General features: G+C 33.7%; 1 protein-coding gene across 4 annotated transcripts; it reads right to left on the bottom strand.

Moving 5' to 3' along the window:
• Positions 1 to 940: 940 nt before the first annotated feature.
• Positions 941 to 22,000, bottom strand: LOC105258024 (nidogen-2). Of its 4 annotated transcripts, XM_011269068.3 has the most exons (21): positions 21,756 to 22,000; positions 12,101 to 12,379; positions 11,701 to 11,906; positions 11,533 to 11,624; positions 11,144 to 11,290; positions 10,283 to 10,516; positions 9,477 to 10,005; positions 9,111 to 9,277; positions 8,621 to 8,749; positions 8,437 to 8,535; positions 7,784 to 7,960; positions 6,809 to 6,946; positions 5,485 to 5,610; positions 4,929 to 5,051; positions 4,286 to 4,629; positions 3,151 to 3,487; positions 2,604 to 2,832; positions 1,998 to 2,173; positions 1,758 to 1,866; positions 1,544 to 1,662; positions 941 to 1,366 (listed from the first exon to the last, which is right to left on the bottom strand). In XM_011269068.3, the coding sequence occupies exons 1-21, from the start codon at positions 21,966 to 21,968 to the stop codon at positions 1,230 to 1,232; spliced, it is 4,110 nt and encodes a 1,369-aa protein (XP_011267370.1). In that variant the 5' UTR covers positions 21,969 to 22,000; the 3' UTR covers positions 941 to 1,229. The 4 variants fall into 4 exon arrangements, with proteins under 4 accessions (XP_011267370.1, XP_011267371.1, XP_011267372.1 ...); XM_011269069.3 differs by lacking the exon at positions 4,929 to 5,051; XM_011269070.3 differs by lacking the exon at positions 6,809 to 6,946.
• Positions 22,001 to 23,541: the final 1,541 nt, after the last annotated feature.

Genomic DNA, 23,541 nt, shown 5'->3' with positions numbered 1-23,541 from the left:
ACTTGTATTTCTTTCGCATCAAATATACAGCGTCCTAGTGTAAATACGAGGTTCCGACGAATACTGAGAGATTGCCGCTCGTTTACGGTTACCTTCCATTTCTACTCAGAATTCTACTATTATTGCGGCGCGACTAGAAGAAAGATCTCTCGAGACGCATTTCCAAGAGATTCTTGTCGCTCTCTGTGCGGATCCATTGAAGAGCACCGAGTCCTTTGTCGGTTTTTGAGGTCGCCCCGTCTTATCTCTTCCTTATATCGTCTTCTCATTCCCTTTCTGCGGTATCGTCCTTCGATTTTCCCACAACCGATTAAATATTACGTTCTCAAAGGAGTATCTCGCATGAAAATATTCGGTATATCACGTTGAAAACGTTGAGAGTCTATCTTATTTTTCAAGATCTTGTGCGTTAAGAAAGTAAATAAATATATATCTTTTTTTTAAATCTTTAGAGAGCAGTATGCTTTTATTTAATAGGCTATCATTTTTTTAATAATAATTGTTTAATAATTTAATAAATTTTAGACTATCGTTTTTTTGGATGTTAATTTATTATATCATTCAAAAATTTTTAAGGAAGAAATAAGATTGAATGAGCAATCGAGCATTTGCAATCGGTAGAAAGAAAAATTATACTTGCATTTAGTTTTCGTTTTTCTTCCAGACAGCAATCAGAGTTATTTTATGAGAATGTTATATAAACTCATTAATATTATATATGGGAAATAGAGTGATTGAAATTATACGGTAGTTGTAGCTAATAGGATTTAATTCCTCGCTGCGTAATGATAGTAATAATTTTTAATTTTCGTAGAGAGCAGTTTTATATAAGGGATATTTCACGGAGTTTTTACTTTTCCTTTTTGTATTTAATCATGAAACTAATCGGGCGAGTAAGCTGGGAACGAGAAAATGATGGAAATGATGAGTCGTATAAATATTACGTTGTAAAGCATCGCTCGTCAGTGCTTCCTTCACTTTTATTAAATAAGATCAAATCGCAATACAGTTTGTGCGTCGCGATTGATAGATACAAAAGTAGATGTTATTTGAGGATGTCGATGACTAATCAATATTAAGATTAATGTCATAATTTACACTTGATCTAGTGATTACTTATGATTTAGCTCGATATGAGCGCCAATTCGCGAGACTTGCTTATTGGCTAAAGAATCAGCACGAGACAAGATTTTGCGTTACTTCTTTTCTGTACGAGATTGAGGACGGATTTAAGACGGATAACGGGAGTCGGTGCAAGATTCTTTCGCATCGTCTGCGCACGCACACGTTCTAGCGCCCTGGCCGTCCGGTAAACATAGTTGATCCTTGTTACACCTGCCATTGTCGTACTGGCACACATTGGTTACTGCGAATAATTAAATTGTAAATATTAATGGAATTTCGACGATACACTAAATTCCTAGAATTTATTTTTAAAGAGTATAAAGTGAATATTTACAAAAGTCTTATTAAATTATATCTTTAGCAAAATTTGACTGGCAAAATTTATATCAAGAAATGTATTTATGGAGATGAAATTTACTTCTAGGACATGACTCAGGAACGACCACAATGCCGTACAGTTTTCCACTTCCGCCTGGCGGGACAGATAACGGGGTGCGTCTTTCGCCATTAATTTTTATACCGACTTCGATCTTATTTCTGCAATGTAAGTGGCGTAATATGTAAATGTTTCCGGATATTATATCGCTTCTCTAACTTCTCTAAATGCTTCTCTAAATGCTTGATTGCCTTACGTTTTCCAGTCAGTCCAATAGTAATAATTTTGAGATATTGCCAAGCCAAATGGATAAGTAAGTTCATTAGCGACGATGTTGACTTTTTTGCTATCTATTTCGATACAGCCTAAAAACAAGAGATTATTTATTGTCAGATTAGCAAGTAATGAAACGTATTGCGTCATCGGATATTTTTTTTTCTTAAGATTAATGAAGATGCTATTTCGACGTGTTCATGTGATTAAAATCTATATTTACTTATCGTAAACGTCCCAGCGTCGGCCCAACACAGTTCATCCGTCGACCAATCAATACTTAATGAATTTGGTAGCTTAACGTAATCACCCTGAAGGAAGATGGCTCGGTCTGTACCATCTTCATTAGCCCACTCCAATTTTGGAGAGGCACGATTCCAGTCAGACCAAAATATTTTTCTAAAACAAAAATATTATTTGTAAAAATTCAAATAATTTTACAAAATTACATCAATAAACTCAACTCAATAATTCAAATATAGATATTTAAATATATGTTCAAGATATTAATATTATAAATTTAAAATTTTATTTTAGCGCATTTTGCTATTTTTATTAAAGTATTGAAAGTTAATTTTAGATTGCTTAAGAAAAACTGTAGACCTAAAAGAAAATATAAGATACATAAATATAAGATATAAGTTGGTGTCTTCTAAATATGTAGAACAAAAAATAAATCACGATCAGAAACCCGGAGAGAAATTTTATCGTTGTCATTGTGCAAATAACATACGCAGGAATCGTTAGAATAAAATTGGAGAGGATTTTGAAGTTCGTGGAACTGGAAAGTTCTACAAATAGATTTCTGCACGCTTGTGTATATTCTTACCCCCGATATGGATGAACAGCTATTCCCCTCGGATTGACCAGACCATCGGAAACGAGGACTTTGCGTTTCTTTGTTACAAGACTGGCAACCTCGACGGTCGTCTTGCCTGAATCGGTCCAGAAAATGTTTCTTGAGACCCAATCGACCGATAGTCCTTCGGGACTGCTAACTTTCGGAATAAATGTTTGCGCCATCGATCCGTTGTAAGATAGTTCCACTATTCTGTTACCTACGGTATAGGTGAATTGCCATTTTATTCATTTCAAAAATATCTCGTTCGTTTTCAATTTCGTTTTCCTCTCTCATTACATCGACAATTAAAAAATATTAAACAATAACAAATGACAAATTGTTGTAAACAATTGTATTGTAAAAATAAATTTGTCGCATTTATTCCAGAATATCGTAGGATTATAGGCTCTTTGTTAAAAGTATAAATAGTATTATTTCGTAAAATAATAATTCTAAAAGTCTAAAATGTGATTTTTAACGCATAATATTGGTAAATTCGGTGCAAATCGACTTTTGAATATAAACGAGCAATTACCAGTAATATCACTGGAGTAAGCTTTGCCGTCGAAGCAATCGATATCTAGGGCAATCGCCATTTGCGTATAAGCTATGTAGATGGGATTTCCTGGATTCTGTTGCGTAGGCACGAATGGTATCCGATGCGTAGCCATTCCTTGGTTTACCAGCAAAAAGTTGGAGTCGTGCTTCGGCCGGTGCTTACAATTGATGCCGTCGCCGATGAAACCCTCGTTGCAGACGCAAGCAAATTCGTTTTCGCCGGCCGACACGCATGATGCGTCCGAAGAGCAGAGATTCGGGTCGCGTCTACACGAAGTGTGAGGAAGGCACGTGAAACCGTCACCATAGTAACCCTAAAGGCGACAATATTACGATCATTACATGTTATGTTACATGTATGTTACATTATAAATGAGCTTGCCAAGATATATTTTCATACCCTTGGTTTTATGACTGTATTATAAAATTTATATTCATAAGTTTATTTTACTCTTTACTTCTCTCTTTTTCTCTGGAATAAATAGCCGCATGTTCTCTTAATTTTTAACTACTACACTGAGGGAAAAATTTTTTTGAATCAAATAAATTTGTTTTCTTGAAACTTTTGCTCTAAATGGAAGGAATTGTTTATTTCATTTAAGTAAAAGCATTTAATTTTAATTAAATATGCATGTTATATTAAGTACATTATTTTCATTTATATATTTTTTATATTTAAATACTATTTTCGTAAAATATATACTATAATTTATTAAATTAAATATATTATTTTTTTAAATAAAAAATTTAAAATTTTTGGAAATAAAAATGCATTTTAATAAATATTTTGTAAAATTAAAATAAAAATATTTAATTAAAAATTATATTTTTTTAAGTATATATATATTTTTAAACATATGTAAATAAATACTTAACTTAAGCAAACAGACGTTTTAAATACAAGTAAATACGTGATTAGTACTCACCGAATAAATAGCTTTCTTGAGTTAACTAAAATTTTTTTATTTCAAGATAATTTTTCCCTCAGTGTAATATTTAAAATTGACTCGATAAAAGGCAGTGTAAGTATTTCTCGACGTAGCACGAGACGAAAACAAATGACGTGCAATAATAACAAATTTGATTATCATATGATACACATGTGTACGCACCGGTTGACAAATGCAGGCGAAATTTGCGGATGTTTGATTGTATCCACAAACTGCGTTTCGACCGCAGTTATTCAAAACGTTACAGCCGATATGATCCTCCACGCACTGGCGCATACCGTCGCCGTGATAGCCGCTTATGCAGACACATTTATAGCCGCCGTCGCCGGACGACACGCACTGCGCGTTGACGTGGCATTGAGAAGGATTCGTCGAGCAATCCGATAGCACGCATCGATCGTCCACTAAGCTATATCCGGGACTGCAAGTACATTCGTAGCGCGAGCTGATGGGATGGTAGGTGCATCGTTCATTCTCTTCGCATTCGGAATTATCGTTGCACTCATCTAAAAGAAAGTCACCAGAGAATATGTCAGTTTTCTGCGCATTTCTCGACTCGTATTATTGCAGTTTGAAAGACAAGAGATTTTGAGATTTTATCGCCTGAAATATTGTAATTATTATAGTCTAATTAAGAATTCGAAGCTCATGATTGTGTTTCTTGATTTTATGATGCGAAATGTAAAGGCGATATGCATGCACGGAAATTGCCAATCGAAAGAACAAAATTGCATTGACATTCCAAAGCGCATCGTGCGCGGGACGAGTGAAAAAAAATTAAAAAAAATAAGGATAATGAAAGCACCGATAGGACTGCATGTTGTTCCATCGCCTTCATATCCTGGATTGCACACGCACTTTGCTAGCGGCTCCTCGTGCTGGCAAGACGCATTGGGATCGCAGATGTCCACTTCCAAGCAGGATATCTCTGCGCGAAGAAAAAAAAATCGTATCGTTGTATTATTGTTAACATACCTTCGCGCTCCTTTTATAATTCGGATTTTTTCCTTAGGAAAAATATTATGAAATGCAAAAGCATTGGAAAGCTCGCTAGTGTTTCGAGGAACAAGATATAATTTTGAATTTTATGAACAATTTTTACAAACTGAAAGAAAAGAGTTGCGCGATTTGGAAGATTTTTTTTATTTTTTTACAGTTGTAAAAAAATGTTTTACAAATGTACATGTAATTTTAAATAATATATCGCAAAATATTATAAATATTATATCGCAAAGTTTAAAAAGCGCGCTTTTTAAAATAATTTAATGTATTGCTAAATGCAGATGCAAGATGCAAGCGCGCTTTTTAAACTTTGCGATATAATATTTATCATTTAAAATTACATGTACATTCACACGTACCTGTCTTGGTGCATTCCATACCGTCGCCCTCGTATCCCGGATTGCAGCGGCACTCGTAATCGCCGGTACTCGTCACGTAGATGCATTGCGCGTAGGGATGACACCTGTTCACCACGTTGCAAGATACTGGACACAAGCGTGTGCGCGATTATGATACATTGCACAGCAAGCGGCGACGATAGCTGGCTGTCCCGATAGCGAGACCGAAAAATTTAATGGAAACGGCTAGATTTCGCGATGTTACGAACACTTTATTATCTTGGTCAATAAAGAGTTACGAAATAATTACTGAATAATTTTTCTGCTAGTCACATGTGTAAGACATCTCGAAATCTCTAAATTTGTTTTTCGACAGATATATTAGCGACTCTGGGACATGCTATTTTTATTTTATATCTTTGCGAAAAATTTATCTCACGATTGCAGCATTGCGCGAAATGAAAGTTTCGCGGAAGAAAATATTGTTCAGAGAATATTAAAGTTGATGCATTAGATTTTTTATTGCAATCATCAGAATGTCAAAACTTATTTTGATATGTAACTTGAAGTATCTCGAATAAATATGAAAAACATTTTCTCAGCAAAGTAAGAATTCGTGTCACATAAATTATTTCATATCTTATATTCGTGTGTAACATAAATACTTTAAGATAATATGTTAGTGTATTACTTACAACATAGATATTTAAAAAAATGTACAAGTTTAATGAAATTAGAATATTTTTATCACGTTTGAATACTTTGATCTTCGTAGTTCTTTCTTAAGGGAATTGCATGCACTGCAGACATCTTTCCTAATTTTGCAAGATAATCTTCCATCGTACTTTTCACTAAAAGGTTGCACGTCGCAAGTTTCTGAAAGTGAGTTTAAGGACTTGGAAGATGGCGAAACTTGGAGTATACTTATTTGTAGAACAAGTTTTCTTTCTTGTTCGCACTTTTCCGTCCTTCGAAATATCTAAGTAAGATACGAATTCGTAAATTCATGCGATTCATATCGAACTTCGTAAAACGAAATGCTGTTAACACATATCATTACATTATCTGCAATTTTGCTTGTTATAAAAACATTTAATACTACTTTTAATTCTCGCGCAATTTGCGAGCTCGTAAACGTTTTAATTAATTAATGAGATAAGAGAAAGATATACATATATCGCATATAATGTAATGAAATTAAAACAGTAATGTAATTAAATTCAAACAGAAATAAAAGCAGCATGCGTTATTGCGAACTCGTTAAAGAAAACAACGTGCAGAAGAGGTGCTTGACATTCATTATTAAACATAAATAGCTTAAAGCCAAGCAGTGAATGCGTCGTACGGTTAGATCCTGATGGACCCATCGTGTCGTGGTGGTATCCTGGCAGCGGAACGCAAATTTGTTCCAAATGGTCGTAATCGTATCCCATGGGACATATGCAGACGTCGTCGAAGCATTCCGGGAGCGGATGTGCCGATACTAAAACGCATTATGCATCGACGAACGATGTTCGTCGCGTTAACGATCGTAATCTCGCTTGTTATTAAATATTGATCATCGTCGCATCGCGAGGAAAATTCGACTTATTCATGTTAATTTATTTACATGCAATTACTCGTCGTGTAAGTAATTATTTATCAAATTATTTTAATTTTCAACTGCATTTTAGTTTTCGCGTCTAATTGAATGATCCTCGGAGAAATATGAATGTAATGCTTCAATCATCGACAAATATTACCACACTGAATATAACGGAAACATATATTGCACTGACATAGTTATATTTTAGCATAATTGAATAAAGCGGAATTTACTGTATTTTATAGTATATTTATTCTGTTGCTGTATATACGATTTTATTGTTCCAGTTGATTCTCGTTAAATTTCGTGATTTATCATATGTATTAGTGCATATTTAAAATATTACACTTTCATGTTTAAATATTAAATATTACTTTAAATATTTTCATATTACTTTCATGTTTATATAAATTTTTTTATAACTAAATTATATATACATTTAAAATTTAATGTTTATTACGTTTCCCCGAGAATCTTCAATTTTGTAATAATACAAACACAATAGAAAGAATTGTACTAATACTCAATTAATTAATTATTGTTGTGCAATCAAATAATTATCGATATGTAGAATCCCTCCATGCAAAACATGCTATGATGCATATGCGCAATAGCATGCTATGATGCATTCGAATAACGGAGAGAACTTGCATCAATCTAATTCGTGCTAAAACTTTCACGTTTTACGAAAACCGTTAATATATCGATTATGAGATTATTTTTCGTGCAACTTACAATCTCTCAACTTATAGTCAACTGTCGTAGACTCCTCTCCCTCTTGCCTTACGCAGGCATGGTTACGGAATTCCCAACCGGTCGGACACCAACACACCTCAGTTAGACATTGCGGTTGCGGTGATTCGTCTGTTGTGGTGGTGATATCGGATTCGGAGTAACACGTGTATCCATCGCCTATAAATAATTGCATATATGAATAACAGATAAAATATTTGATATATTGCATTGTAGTTATGTGTGCTTAAAGCGATTTTTATATTATACAAGTATTCGATTATGATTTGCAATTTTTAATGTAATTACTTTATTTTTTAAATTTTCTTAAAACTTATATTTGAACTAAAATAATAATCGACGTTATCACTAAAGAATCATGAGAAGTGCCAGCATACAATTGAAATTATGAAAAATAAAAGATTCAAAGGTAAATATCTCTTACGAACAATACATATATGGCTAGATAATTATTTGAAAAAAATTTTTTATAAGTTTGCGATAAAATATTATTTTCCATTTATGACTTGTACGAATTTATACTGATTTGCATATATATTTGGTTGAATTTTTTTTTGTATATATTTTTTATATTTTCAAATTCTTTTTAGATTATTAACAGTAGGCAAAGATTTTTTCTGGAGCTTTTCACTCACCGACATAATCGGGCATACACTCGCAAACATACTTCTTCCTATTTTCGTCAAAACTGCAAACCCCGTAGGGCGAACAGTTATCCTCTTCGTTACAGGATACTGTAAAAGCAGTTTTCATTGTTGTCAGCAAAATATGATCAGCAGTTTTTTGCCATACAGTCTATTATATTGGAAAACATTTTACCATGCTGAGCGGGTAAACAGCCTTGTTCTGTTTCTTCGAAACCAGGCATACAGACACACATAGGTGCACCTTTGATCATTGCACATTGTTCATAATCCCCGCAGCGAGTATCTTCGCAAGATGGCAATCCTATTACGGATAAATAAATTTTAAATAAGAAATTAAATATTACTGAGCGTATTAAATAGTTATGAACTGAGAGATATAAAATATTATATAATTAGAGAGTAGATATAAAAAATTATATATACTTTAATTTAATATATTTAACATATAAATATTTTATTTTGTCGAAATATGGTATATTTCTAAATATTTTCAAAATTGAAATTAATTTAAAAATAGAAGTTAACCGAGAATATTATCAGATGTCAAGACTATTTTCGTCGCTATCAGCAGTAAGAATTTGATCGACTTTGAAATGTTACCACAATACGGTAATTGTAATTTTAAGATACAATAATTTATTATGAAACGAAGTTGCAGTTACTTTCACAAAGTCGACCGTCCCCGCTAAAACCAGCTCTGCATTGACACGTATGACTGCCTTCTTGATTAATGCATTGAGCGTCTGGAGAACACATGTGATTACCGGCCGTGCATTCGTTCACGTCTACGCAAACCGCACTGCCGTCCTCTTCATATAGATACTGATACCTTTTCACGTAACAAGCAATGTAACAAATGCAATAACATTAACATATAATTAAAGAATCATAATGTGCACAAACATCGACGCCAAAATTGAGAAAATATATTTTTACGAAGATCACATTCAATAAACATTTCTTTTTTGAATATTTATAATTTTAAGATTCTTTCGCAAATCAATTTTATAAAAAAAATCAATACTCACCCTGTGTTGCACACACATTTGAAACTATCCTCATCCACCACGCAGGAGCTGTGATCACCGCAAGTCTGTCGTCCCTGAATACACGGATCCTCCTCTTCGAGGAGCGTTATCTTTGTGTTGACGGCAAATCGAATGATACCCTCGGTAGCCTCGTAAGTAGTGATGCCTCTGGAAAATTTCAATCTGGTCGTGTCATACTCGGGATCGAAGACAGCGTGCGGACATTCCTGATAGCTAATTATCTGGTCCAGCATGAAGGCGATTTCCCGCTCGTCTTCCCCACCGCGTGATAGTTTGCAAGTACGCTCGCTTTGGGCACGGATCACTCCCGCTTGGGTACGAGTGTAGAGTTCGTCGTAATCACCATAGTCCACTTGAGTGTCCCTTTCGATAAGTGGCACCGAACCTTTGATGTTCGCTTCCATCTTTAGTTGACCAAAGACGTCCAATCCAAGATAATTGCTGCGAATCGTCACTTTATCGCCGGTTGATGGGAAGACCAGCTCTGCCGTGTGATTAAATAAACCACCTGTGCGTAGAACATGCTCGTGTGAATAATTATTTCGTAAACGCTACCGCGTTTAACAATTTTGTAAATTTTATGGGTCCCTTAAATTAAAAGAATACAATATCGAAACGTTTGTAATCGTATTTTTTATAGATTCAAATTTGGAAACTGTGACTAATTATAATTAAATTTGTTTATTTAAAGTTACTTTTTTTAAAATGAAGATATTAAAATATGTTAAGATATTATATCTAATTGAAATTGAGTTTTGAAGATTTTGTAGTATAAAGTTACTTGCCTGTAAGTTCATATCCGTTTTCAGTGTCGCTAATAGATTTGGCAAACAGCCAACCGATCACCCCGCCTAAATTTCCTAGAAGTTGAAAACTGGCGCCGATTTCTTGTGGTATTCTTGACAAGGCAGTATATGTTCGTCCATCTTTGGTTTGCACGTAACACTGAAGATCTCTTGACGGAAATTCCACGCCATTGAGCTCGCCAGATATCCGGCCAATAACACGAAGAGGCACGTCTAAAAATTATATAATTTATAATTTATAATATTTATTAATTTTCTATCATTAGCGAATTTTATGATTATTATTGCTTAATCATTTTTTGTGTATACGAGATATTTATTTATTAGAAAAAAATATCATATAAAATTATCTATTTATATTCTTCCATAATCATGTTAAATTGATAATAAGGTAGCATTTGAAAAGATACAATACCGGTTTTCTGCATTTCTTAAAAGCATTGCATCTTTTTTTATGTAATTATTGGCAGGGATACTTGACGCGTACAGTTGAAACGCGATCATCAAAGAGGCGACGCACGATTCATTTCAAAGTATACTGCTGTCTTTACGATATTACCGTGGAAGTCATAAGAATCAATCTCGTAAACTATGAATAGATCAGAGAGCGCACTCGAGCAAACGCAGTTACTTACTGCGATGCATCTATTTGTTCTACGCGAGACGACGTATCTTTGTTCGCGTTAGACGGAGCGTCGTCGGGAGTTCAGAGGGGAACGTTGAAAGATTCCTTCTTTATCCCTGTTTCGAGAATACTTCAAAGGCTGCGTTTGCATGCCATTAACTCGGGCTTATCTCGCAATGTGAGTTTTTAACAATCGTCGTTGATAAATAATTTACCGTTTGGCTGGCAGGATTTCCCGTTGCCAAAATAACCCTGCTTGCAGCTGCAGCAGAATCCGATCTCGTAATCGACGCAGATTGCTTTGCTATGACAAGTGGTAGCACCGGTCCTGCAGCTGGCCGCTTGATGCACAGTTGTAGTATCTAAGAGCATATATTCGTTAATTAACGTTATGCAAGAATAATATCTAATTTGCACGTAGTTTACATAAATTATATTTGTGAGATAGAAATGTTAGATATAGAAATGTTAGATAGAATCGTCTGTAGTTTCGACATACCAAGCATATATTAATATTTTCGATCAATTTTTATAAATAAAAAAATATATAAATTATATATTTTATATTATATAATTATATATATTACAAAATTTGTCGTATTACCTTGGATATTATCGGGAATTTTTATATTTTCGCCTTCGTCGAAAGGGCCGACTTGAAACAGCCAGTGGCCAGGCCTATTTACATTCGACCACCTGAAAACAATTACAACGACCCATGAATACGTCGTATGTGAATATAACCGGCACCTTTACTCTCCCCATTACTCACTTGTCGACATTCTGAATTTGGTCTGTGCCCGAGCCCCTCAGGGTATACATTTTGCCCTCGCTCATGAATCCTGCCTGCGCCTTGGCATCCGGGAGCCCGCTGGGATGCGATTCACCCTGAATCCACTGTATACCATTTTCCGGGTATAGCAGTTCAACAAAGGAATGCGAACCGTTGGATGATATAGCGACTTGATAAGTATTCACCTGAAAGGCGAGACTCGATGAATGCTATTCATGTTCTTACGAAAGCTCACTACGTGTTTATTAATATTTAATTTTCTCTGTGATAAATGAAAAGATGTTTAATAAGATGTTTAAATACAATAAACAAAGAGAGAAAATACTGTAAAAATTTCTTCACTCTGCAAACAACTGTAAACAAACTGTAAACAACTTGCCTTATCGTTACGCTCATTGTAATAACCAACATCCACCCAAGTGGTCAAAAAGACGTGCGTAGGTACGAAGTCGATGGCTTCCTTGAAGGCGCTTCGAATTAGTCCTCCAGCTTTAGCAAGAATTTCGGGAGAATCGATTTCACTATAATAAACCATTCCCGAACCTCTTGTATCGACATGTGTGTAGAGAGGCGCAATTACTGGATCATCAAGAGGAAACGCAATGTTGAAGAATCTTTGCATAGCTCTTGCGAATGAAAGAACGCCATTTCCATTTACCTGAAATCGATTTTTCATCTTTGACGTTCATTAACCGATACGATCCATAATTACGTTCGACTTCAATTTAACGAGAGTTCGGAAGTATTGGAAAATTAGATCATTTATAGAGAGAAATGATAGACGGAATTTACAGAAAAAGAAAATGAAGAGAGAAAGAGAGGTTTCCAAAAGTTTGATTTATTTATGCGATAAGTACAGTTAAATCTACTCAGAGATTCTACACGCAACTTATAATGATTATTTAATATAACTGAAAACATTGTATATATCAATCAATGCACATTCACGATATTAAAGTTAAAATATCAAATATCTGTTAATTCTCCGATGCAGCTTTACAGCCTTTATTAATTGATTGATTGATATATCAGCATTTCCCTCTTTAAAGCAGCGCTTGAAAAAAATTCAATTTATCACATTTTTTGGTAATTTAAATTTGTCGATAGCAGAGTGCATTGATCTAATCGGAATATTACGTTATATCACGTTAATTTCGATGTACAGTCGACACGCGACAGTAAATCAGATCCCGTCTAATGATGCGGACATGACAGAAAGTCAGCATCAGCGGGTCAGCAGGTAATACGTTGACACGAACTGTCAGTGAGAAATCTGACAATGACAATTAGGAGAGGGAGGTGGAGCTCCCACCCAGTGTCGTTGATTGACTGCGAGTCGTACACATGCATGCACGTTAAAATGAGTAAGCGTCTATCATCGAGAAGTCATTCGTTCAATGTTGCGCGTTCGTCGAGAAGACGGCGTCGTGTTTGCGGAAGCTTGCGAAGGAATCATCGGTAAAGGTCAAATCACCAATATATTTATAGAATATTAATGTTTTTAGAAAACTTTATGAAAAAAATTTAACATGTAATAATTGCATCACCTGAGAACATTGAGGATATTATTGTTAATTTTTTTCTTTAAAAATATGAGAATGGAGATATATATAATTGTAAATAATTTAAGGAACATTTGGCGTATTACACACACACACACACACACATACACACACACACACACACACACACACACACACACACACATATATATATATATATATATATATATATCTTATAAAGATTTCAATCTATCATAATTATATCTTTATATTATATAAGATAAATGTATTAAATGTAATTTATATCTATTGTTTATGAGATCTTTTTGCGTTACTTCTTTATGTTGCAAAATTTTCTTTAATTTTCTTGCAAAAATTAATCCTCTAAGAATAACGAGAAAATAAAACTCTCCTCATTATTCTTTGGTATCATTTCAAAGCGGAAAGGAGCAGTTGACACGGTCGTGTTATCCTTACTGGGGCCGCTGACTTGTTTCGTCAATTGGCTAAAACGAAATGCGCCAAACGTGTCACTCTTACTTCACATTGGACACGATGCATGCTTCGTGCAGTGTCGGGTTGCAGCTGTTCAGTAAGAAGGGACTTGCCATTAAGGAGACAAAATTAAAACTCTCCGAAAGAGCGGTGCAACCGTCCTAAATATTACGCTGAGAAGAAGTAATTGGCGTGGTTCTCACATTACTCGCTTTTAGAATTTCAATATTACTCATCTTACTAATCTTGGAATTAAAAAAATTAAATTGAAATTATATAATTATTGTATATTCTATTAAATTTATTTTTAACAAAAGTTTGAGATATTTTAATTTTAATTATATGTATCAATTTTTAATTTTTCAAGAGTTTTCAAATTATTAAAAGAAGAATAACATTAGAAATTTATAAATAATAGAATTTTTCTATAAGTTTTCAAAACAGCTTGCGTGAAACGCAGAATCTTTTATTCGTTTAACATCTCATATTATCTCGAATTTTTACATCCATTCGGTATGGTTTCGTGTTTCAGTCCCATATTCTGATTCATGAGTGTTAATTCTTATGCCACTCGAGTTGGAATGTCCGTTTGCTCAAATGACCTATATTATTTTCACGTGAGGTTAATATTACGGGCGCCGCATCGAATTTAATGCTCTCTTAAGTCGGGTGCACCGTTAACAAGCGACCCGATTCAAGCGAATTGACACGAATTAGGGCGACAAAGTAATAATCCCTATGCAGCACAGACTTGTTTTATGATTTTGTTGCATAGCAAAATAATTATTTCGCTATTTTTGAAGATGTTAATTAGATGCTTTGACTGTATTTCACTCTAACATTATTTTTACAGTACAATTTTTCATAAAAACAAGTTATTGCATTAAATTATTTTTAAAATATGTCGCATATTAAAATTTATTATTGAAATTTTTTATTGTTAAGAATGTTTAAGAGAAAATTGTAGAGTAAATTAGATTTTATTTATTCATACCAAAAATCTTAGAAACTTAGAGAATAACATTAATTAATCCATACATTCATTAATTTTTTAAATATAATTGTATTAGCAATATTATTTCTGTGTGATACAAATTTATTAAAGAGTCTGTTAAATTTTTTTATAAATATCAGAATACCAATACGTTCGTTTCCGCATATTAAATACGATTGCAATTAGCAAAAGTCTATCAATTTTCATCTAGTCAATATCATTTATTCCGTATATATATATATATATATATATATATATATATATATATATATATATATATGCGAGACCGATAATCAACATCGGTCATCGAGGCGTCCAATAATCGATGCCTGGAAATGTCAAACCAGTATTGATAGTCTCACCGAAGCCTGTCTATATGATCGGACATTTTGACATTCGCGTAAGTCAGCTAGTGGGAAAGTTCAGTCCGCTATCATCGCCGAGGCTATCGCCGAGGTCATAGGTCAGAGCCGAGCCGATGACACACACGCACACACATGTGGTGAATAGCAAGAGAAAACGGTGAAAATAGATAACACAGCCTGTGGAAGTAACAGGAGGAATCCATGCTGGCTGCTGTCTCTCTTTCTGATATCATCGATAATCGTTCTGTTTCAACAGAAATAATTTCAAATCGGCTCTCACATCGACGAATATTTCAATATCGAATGCGGAACTTTTTGTACTGAGAAAATCACTTTTTTATTCTTTTTTGTTCTCGGAAATCCCTCGATTGATATGTATTGTGCCTATACATATTTATTACTATATATACCACATTGAGATAAAATATTTACAAAATTAAATCAAAGCTATAAGTTAATAATTACAATCACTTTAACGTTCTTAACTTTAAACTTACGTTTTTTATAAGTATTCGAAAATTTGTGTCTTTATCTCAGTTTTTGTCCGATGTTTATATATTTATTATGTATATCAATTATGAGATGATATAGCTTCGAGGCCATAAATCATATTATCTCAAAATAGAAATGACAAAGAAATGTAACTTATAATAAAAATACATTCTTTATAGATTCTCCAGTCAAAGAATTTTGTCGAAAACAGCTCGGGTCGTAGCATGTATTATCTGCGAGAAAAAATGCACAATAATTTCCATAACAACTTGATTTCCATAACAAACTTGTGAGAGGAAATATTTTCCTTATCTGTCATCCGTTGAAATGAATTTCCATGGTGCATTTCAATGATGCATAAACGCTGTTGAGCGCCTTGTTCGTACAGTACGTCGAGATGAATCGAATTCGTATGCTAATCGCGGACCTTCGGTGTTAGCCGCTAATCTTGGTGCACGTACAATCGTCGGAACATAGTAGCAGCTGCGAATCAACGATGACAGCGAGAGAGATGATGCGGCGGTGGTTTCGGTAACGCATGCCGCACGCGCTAACGTGATCGCGCAATCGGCCGCAATCATTTTGATGACTACGAATCGTCGACGATAAACGACGAAATGAAGATGATTGTTGTGTAGGCAGGTCCTCTAAGTAGACCGTCTTTGTTCATAGATACGTCGCGATATACATCTATGATTGCGATTTGTCACTGACCTGGACTCGCATAATAATGATAATACACTAAAAGTCCATCGAGAAAGCGCTCTACTGGAATTAATTCTCTTAATATACAAATTTTTTTTATAAATTTTGTTCAATCAACTTTTACCTTGATTAATTTTTATTAACGCTAATGATAAATTGTGAGAAAAGAAAAGTTGCGTTTACGCATAGTTTATCTTGCTGATAAATTATCTAAAATTTTATTTTGAAATACGTATCTATGATATAAATAAATTTATTATATAAAATAAACAGAAATAATTTTTAAGAAAATCTTTTTTTCTTATATATCTGAATTTATGTAAGGAAAACATTTGGCAGAATATTTTGCAAGAAATGGTGCAATAAACCGCGGATTATTGTTCGCGATTATATTATTTTTGAACAATTTAAGACTGATTAAACTTTTAAAACTTCTAAATTCTTACTTCTAAATTCGTAATTTATTTCATATCGCATGAAACAAAATTCTCGTCAATTAGTTCCGTTGCCGTCTGCTTTTACGTTTGCATGCGGAAGTCTCTGTGTTTGAATTACAGTTGGCTAGTTTTACATGGCATGCTCGCTTTCCTCGACATTTCCAACAAATTGCACGCCCACAAAGACGTCTGTCTGCCTACTAAACGTACGCGTTGAATCGAGAAAGGCAAGCGAAAACTGAAATATATTCGTAAAAAATAAGTACAACAACGTTCCTTTATGAAATCCCAAACATTAAATTTTAGCTATGAATAATTTCAAGATTATAACAAGATATGTGGTAATATCGGAAGTAGAAAGGAAACTCGGAGAAACGGAAGAAAAGATAACGAAATTAATTGAGAATTTCGTGCCGAGTCTAATTGAACTCTGTCGGCGATGACGAAGCCGGCAACAGAGCCGATCTAGAAGAATTGCGAGCGGAATTTCGTAATTCCTCCCACTAATTCCATTAAATAATGTGGGAAAAAGCTAATTGCACAGCGGTTGCATCGCAGACTGGCTGTCTTATTACATTCTATCTTGATGCGAGTACTTGATTGAGTATAGCAAGAGGAGTTTCTTTCATTGAGTTTTTATGTACGAATTTAGATGAAGGTATAAAATCTATTTTTAATATGATATTTTTACAAAGAATCAAATAATGTTAGTTTTACAGAATACATAAATATTTGTACAACAAAGTGTGCGGCTCTTGCCTAAAGACGCAGGTGCAGGAAACATATTAGTATGATTTTTCCTCGTGCGATTAATGTGAAAAGTTATCAAGATTAATGGCAGATATTTATATATGTATAATCTCATGTTATACGATTCTTACAATCGATATCGCCAAGTGAATGTGCATTTGCTTGCAGAATATTGCAATGGTTATAATATTTGCACACGTTTATTTCTATTGATATTAATTTATATGTGTATAATATATATAATATATAATATATATAATATTATAGATACAATTTAAAGAAAAATTGGATATCAATAAGTATCAATAAATTTAATACATTTCAAGATTTAACACTGCACAAAGTATTTTTAGGATATAACATTTTAGAATATAAAATTAATATATTTAAAATAAAATTAATTAATAAATAAAATTAATTTGTGAATTAAGTAAAGATTTGCCTTGTAAGATATAATCTAATGTAAATTAAATAATGTAAATTTAATCTTAAAATTATATTATCTTATTTACCAAATTTAATATTATATACCAAATTGATTTTTTTTACAAAGCCTGTACCACAAAAATTTTATAGTAATTGTACGCGAAAATTAAAATTAAAATGAAAAATGAAAACAAAAATATTAATTTTACAAGGTAAATCTTGTCAAGCAACATCAAATTTATAAATTTCGAAGTATTTCAGATTCATCGAACTTCTAATTTGATCCGCGTCCAACTTCTCTTTAAACACATACTAGAATCTAAATTAAAAATCTTTTTTTCTATATTTATCTCTCAGCTGTCATTTATACGCTGAAAAGGGAAGAATAACATTATGAATTTTTTAAATTCTCTGGCTCTATCGTTTGATGTATGAAAAATGTAAGCTGTAATGCTATGTAATGCTATGCTGCACGCTCGGTGCACGTGTGTTACAGTAATGTAAAAGAATACGATTATGGTACACGTATTGTTGCAATACCTGCAAAATCGAATCTCCCCATTCTAGGCTCTTAATCCGCCTAGTCTCTCACAATTATCCGTCATTATACTTTACGCCCGTCCGGCTGACTAGCCGGCCGAGTTTCTGCGTGTGATTCGATTCGACGCGCGTCCCTAAGCGAGGCGCACGTACGCACGTCATCAATAATGCGACGATGATTTTGCGGACGCTTGAATTATTGACGGAATACGATGAATGGAACGGATCACGGCGGATCATGGCTCTAATACCGTGCTTTGATAACGGCGACTGCGAAAGTCATACCAATCCGAAAATGAATTTTAGCATTGAAATTCGAAAGCTCATATCCCATATATAGTCTTGCTTAAAACGAAATGTAAAATATAAAATTAACTGGAATATATGAAATATTATCACAAATTGCTTTGTCAACATGTAATCTCGTCATGAATTAAAAAACATACAATTAATTTTTAATACACTTTAATAGCAGATGTATATAATCATATTTTGTTATCTTCTCCTACACACACACACATGCAAATATATATTTTTAAAATTCATGAAGATGTATTATTTTGCTGTACGATATATACGGATTCAATATACATAGATATCAATCATCATAGTTTATTAAAGAGACTTCATGCGGTTAGTCAAGGTTATATAGTCTCAATAGGGAAAACTATTTTCCACTCGAGAAAATGTTGATAACATTGGTTCGCTCTACGTGGAGGCGTAACGCATAAACGTTTCTACGCATGAGCTCATGCACCTTGATTCGCAATAAATTGCTTCGGGGAGATGAATCCTTCGCTTTAATCTGCGCGAGACTAGCGCATAATTAATGTTCATTCATACCATCGCCTCCGCAGTAGTACGATGATTCGCGGAAAAGTTAGATCACGGCGACGTGTCCTGCGAGATTTTTCTAATCGTTTTCACGGTTATTTAATCGTTTGCGCGCTGACTCAAGTGCGTATCAAGCCTTAAATATCTCTCTCTAGCTAACAAGGAAACGGCCGGAATCGTCTCTTTAAAAGTTTTTGATGTCCTTCGGATACGTTGTAGAATAGCTCAAAATAAGAGACATCTTAATGGATGTTTAAGCAAGCAGACAAATTCTAGAAGCTATTTCGTCATATTTGCCTATTTGAGTGAATATTTCGTAAAATATAAATATATGATTGTGAAATTTACTGTTTAATTTCAATTTTATTTATTTTATCGTATGATGTACAAAGCCTAGAAAAGCCGCGGCAATTATTAAAAATTTGAAATATAGTTTAAATAAAAAATATATGCCTCTTATTTTAAAGTTATTTTAAATTTCTTTACACATCCGAAATTGATTCAAATTGCAAAGAAACCCTCTGTGATCGCTCTCTTGTGTTCCTGCAACGTGCGCTTCCTCGAGACACGCTTTCGCTTACGGTCGAACTTCAGCGCGTAAACACTACCGGAATCTTGCGCTTCGTCTTGGCTCGTCTCGATGTGCGTTGCATCGTCTTCCGGTTCGTGCGCCGCTCTCGCTCGTTCATTCATACGAATTAACGGGCCCTCGTAAATTGTACGCGATGAGCAGCGCGGCGCGTCCGCTGCAATTAAGCGCGATTGTGCCGCCTAGAGAGTAACTCTCGTTCGTCATCGCAAGCGCAATGAATTCGTGTCATGCCAGAAGATGTTGACCGGATTAGACCGCCAGCCGAATTGAGAGAATGACCGAACGCGCGCGCGGCTTCGTCATTGTCTATCGCGCGATAAATTGATATTAAACGAGGAATTACGCCGGTCGCTATGCCTAGTCGCTCGTCTCGCCGTCTCGGAATTTTTTCTAGACGGGTCATAAATTGAAGTTCGTCACGTGGAGGAATCGCGCAAGTTTTCTAATCTGTGAGATGGCCAAAAAAAATTTCTAATCTCGTGAAGAAAGATAGGATAGGTAGATATCGTTAGAGTGCGTATCATTCTTCTTGTTAATGAAAAGTTTCCGAAAAAATTTTAATTTTTTGTGCAAAGAAATAGAATGCATAGGTATCGCGCGTTATGTCATTCTTTAATGTTTTTATTAGTGAATTCACATATAAATTTTTTTAGATGTAAATTTGATTTAAATACAAAATTGTTTAATTAAAAATTAAAATTAATAAAATATATAAACAGGCGACATAATTTTATTTATTTTACTTTTATTTTAATTCAATGAAATTTTAACTTAAAATTATAAATTGTGATATTTTAATGTTGAAAAAATAAGTATTAAATAGCAACAAATAATGATTTCTTATAAAATTTTTACTAACGAAGTTTTTTTTTGTTTTAGGAGCAAAGCTTCTTCTTGGACAATCACAGCAAAGAAAGAAAATTAATACAAAGTAAGAATGATATAAAATGACTGATTTACGCATGCAATGAAGATTGAATTTTCAGTCGTTATCAACGTTACGAAGTGACAAAAATATCCAGTTGTAAATAGTAATTGTAAAAATATTGTTCATAACACAAATTTGCAGAGTGCTATCAAGAATATTTGCGTTTTTCTCCAACGCTGTTTTCCACTGACGATCAGTTTACACAACGTAAATACAAAAATAGCAGACTATCTAATAATAACTTCACTGCATCCATATTTGCAAATACAAATAGCAGAATTTGTGTTCGTATGTTTTAATAAGATTTTAATAAGATTTTGAATTTAAATTATATAATTGTTCATAAATTATTGTATATCATTTATGATTTTAATAATTTTCTGTCTTAAAAAATTTGCAAGAAATCAAATACGATCATAGAGAGATTATGGCATCATGTAACATAATTAAATTGGGAATTGTTTTAAATTAATTAAATTAAGGAATAAGTCTTATAATTAAAATATGATAATTATGAGAAAGACTTTTTCTTCAAGTTACATTCTTACTTGTGTTTAGAAAACAAATCATATTATAGTCCATTTTATATATTCTTGTTTTATTTCTTCATATTCTTCTTTTATTCTTTTATATTTGTCATTTATAAGTAGTTATTTTATGTGCTGATCAAGATTAGCTGATTAAAAATAACTATAAACTTATCATAACATTAATTAAATTTGTATTTTTCTTACAATTCCTGTTATCGTAGGGGATGAAGAACAAGACTTTTTTCATAACACACATTAGAATATCAAATAACAATTTGTTTAAATATAAACTTTATACTTTTTAAATTCATAAAGTATAAAAGGTAGTTTTCATCTAAATAACTGTTTTATCGTGAACAAGCATTAGATCGAAAAATTGCATCCAAAACATTAAAAGAAATGTAAAAAAAAGATATTTAAAAAAAAATTTCTATCAGTACTCACGAATATAGAATTGTAGATTTTATCGTAGAAAGCGATGGGAGTTTTGAGGATCGCCTCCGCGGATATTAGCATCCGGTTCGGGTCGCTCTCGAGGACCAAGGAGCCCGAATCCGCGTATGGATATAAATCGTTTTTGGACAGGGCAGCGGTGTAGGGCGCGATTAGGGCCAGCGCGAGGCCCAGCAGGACGCTCCAGCGTACGCCGCGAGCCATTCTCTCGGACTGCCTTAACGCTACTGCTGTTCGACTTGGCTACGACGTCTCTTCTCTTGTCGCCCCCTAATCGTCTTTGTCCGCCGCTGCTCCTCGACCGGCGCGATCGTCCCGAATATATAAAACGTCACGCTCACTTCCCGCGCTCGTTGATAATTTCATGACATCGCTTCGATCCCGCCGCGATCCTAATAAACTAAACGTGTAATAGAGTGCATCTCGAATGTAATTCCTCAACTTCTCTCTTTTTCTACCTGTACATTATTCATACTGTACAATGATCACTTGACATGATGATGTCCTACCGCAAGTATACTGGAGATCGAAGCAAATCAATGAATTTGACAGATTTCTTAATTTTTCTATATTTAATTTTTCCAAAATATTATGTTGTATTTATTTTTTATATTGATTGAAAGAGATTTTTGAAAAGTTTAATTATGTTGAATAAGCGACGAGAGATGTTTATGCAATCTTGAAATCTCATAGAGATGAATACGGAAATCGCAGTCGTGTGTGATCACATGCCTATTTTAAATTATTATTTAAAATATTACAAATATTACAGATTTTTCCGAGAGCAGCGTTTTTCATTTAAAGTTCTAATTTTTTAATAATTATTAGTACATCTTAAAATAATTCTGACATATGTACAGAGGTATTCGCATAGAATATTATTACATTATTATCTTCGCACATTTTTTTATGTATACGCGTGTGAAAACGCACGATAAAAACATTATCATCATTTAAATTACAATAGCGGTGCATTCATGCCACGTATTTTTTCGCATGTGAAATTATGATTCATTCAATTGTATCTTCGGACGATTTATTCAAATGTCGAGATTTACGCTATTACGTGATACATATTGTAATCGTGTGGATTTTAAGGATTTAATTGCGACCATAATCGTATTTTATCTGTGACTGAGATAATTGAGCTGCAAGGTTATGCATCCCGCGGCTAAATTGGCTGACATTGCTGACGCAATGATTTTCGAGCCATTACTTTGTATTCAAACTGCATCGCGTCCTGCATTTAAAATCGATAGATTTCATGTAGAATTTTATTTATTTTCGTCTTTAAAATATCCATCAGAATTTTTCTTACATTATATTTTATCGTAATTTCGAGTTTTTAATACAGTTAACTTCATGTTTTATAAATATAATCATGTGAGAAATAGTCATTTATTTATCGCAACAAATGCAATTATTTTATCATTATAAAAAAATGATGCTATTGCAATAAATAGTTAGTTTGTTATGCATCGGCTAAGTTAAGATAAATTGACCTTTAAAAATTGCATTGATTTTTAATAGAGCTTCACATTTTTCGTCTTCTATCATTACGCTCGATCAAGCAATTTCTCTGAGACGGTATGCGATTTATCTGAAGCTTTGTGGCCGTTTTCTACGCGAAATCGCGTGCAGTTTTGCGTTGTGAAACAAAGTATAAACGTCGACAGATAAACGGAGGTGGACCTACATTCGCATACTCCGCCTAGAATTGCGTCGCGGCCTAGAACGTCCCAATAAATTGTCTCAGGAATTCGTCAGGGTCGCTCTC

Source organism: Camponotus floridanus, unplaced genomic scaffold (genome assembly GCF_003227725.1).
Source record: "Camponotus floridanus strain SB8 unplaced genomic scaffold, Cflo_v7.5 scaffold5, whole genome shotgun sequence".
In the NCBI taxonomy this organism is placed as follows: domain Eukaryota; kingdom Metazoa; phylum Arthropoda; class Insecta; order Hymenoptera; family Formicidae; genus Camponotus; species Camponotus floridanus.
The sequence above is the reverse complement of the archived record's forward strand: the minus strand, read 5'-3'. Positions and strand labels throughout refer to the sequence as shown.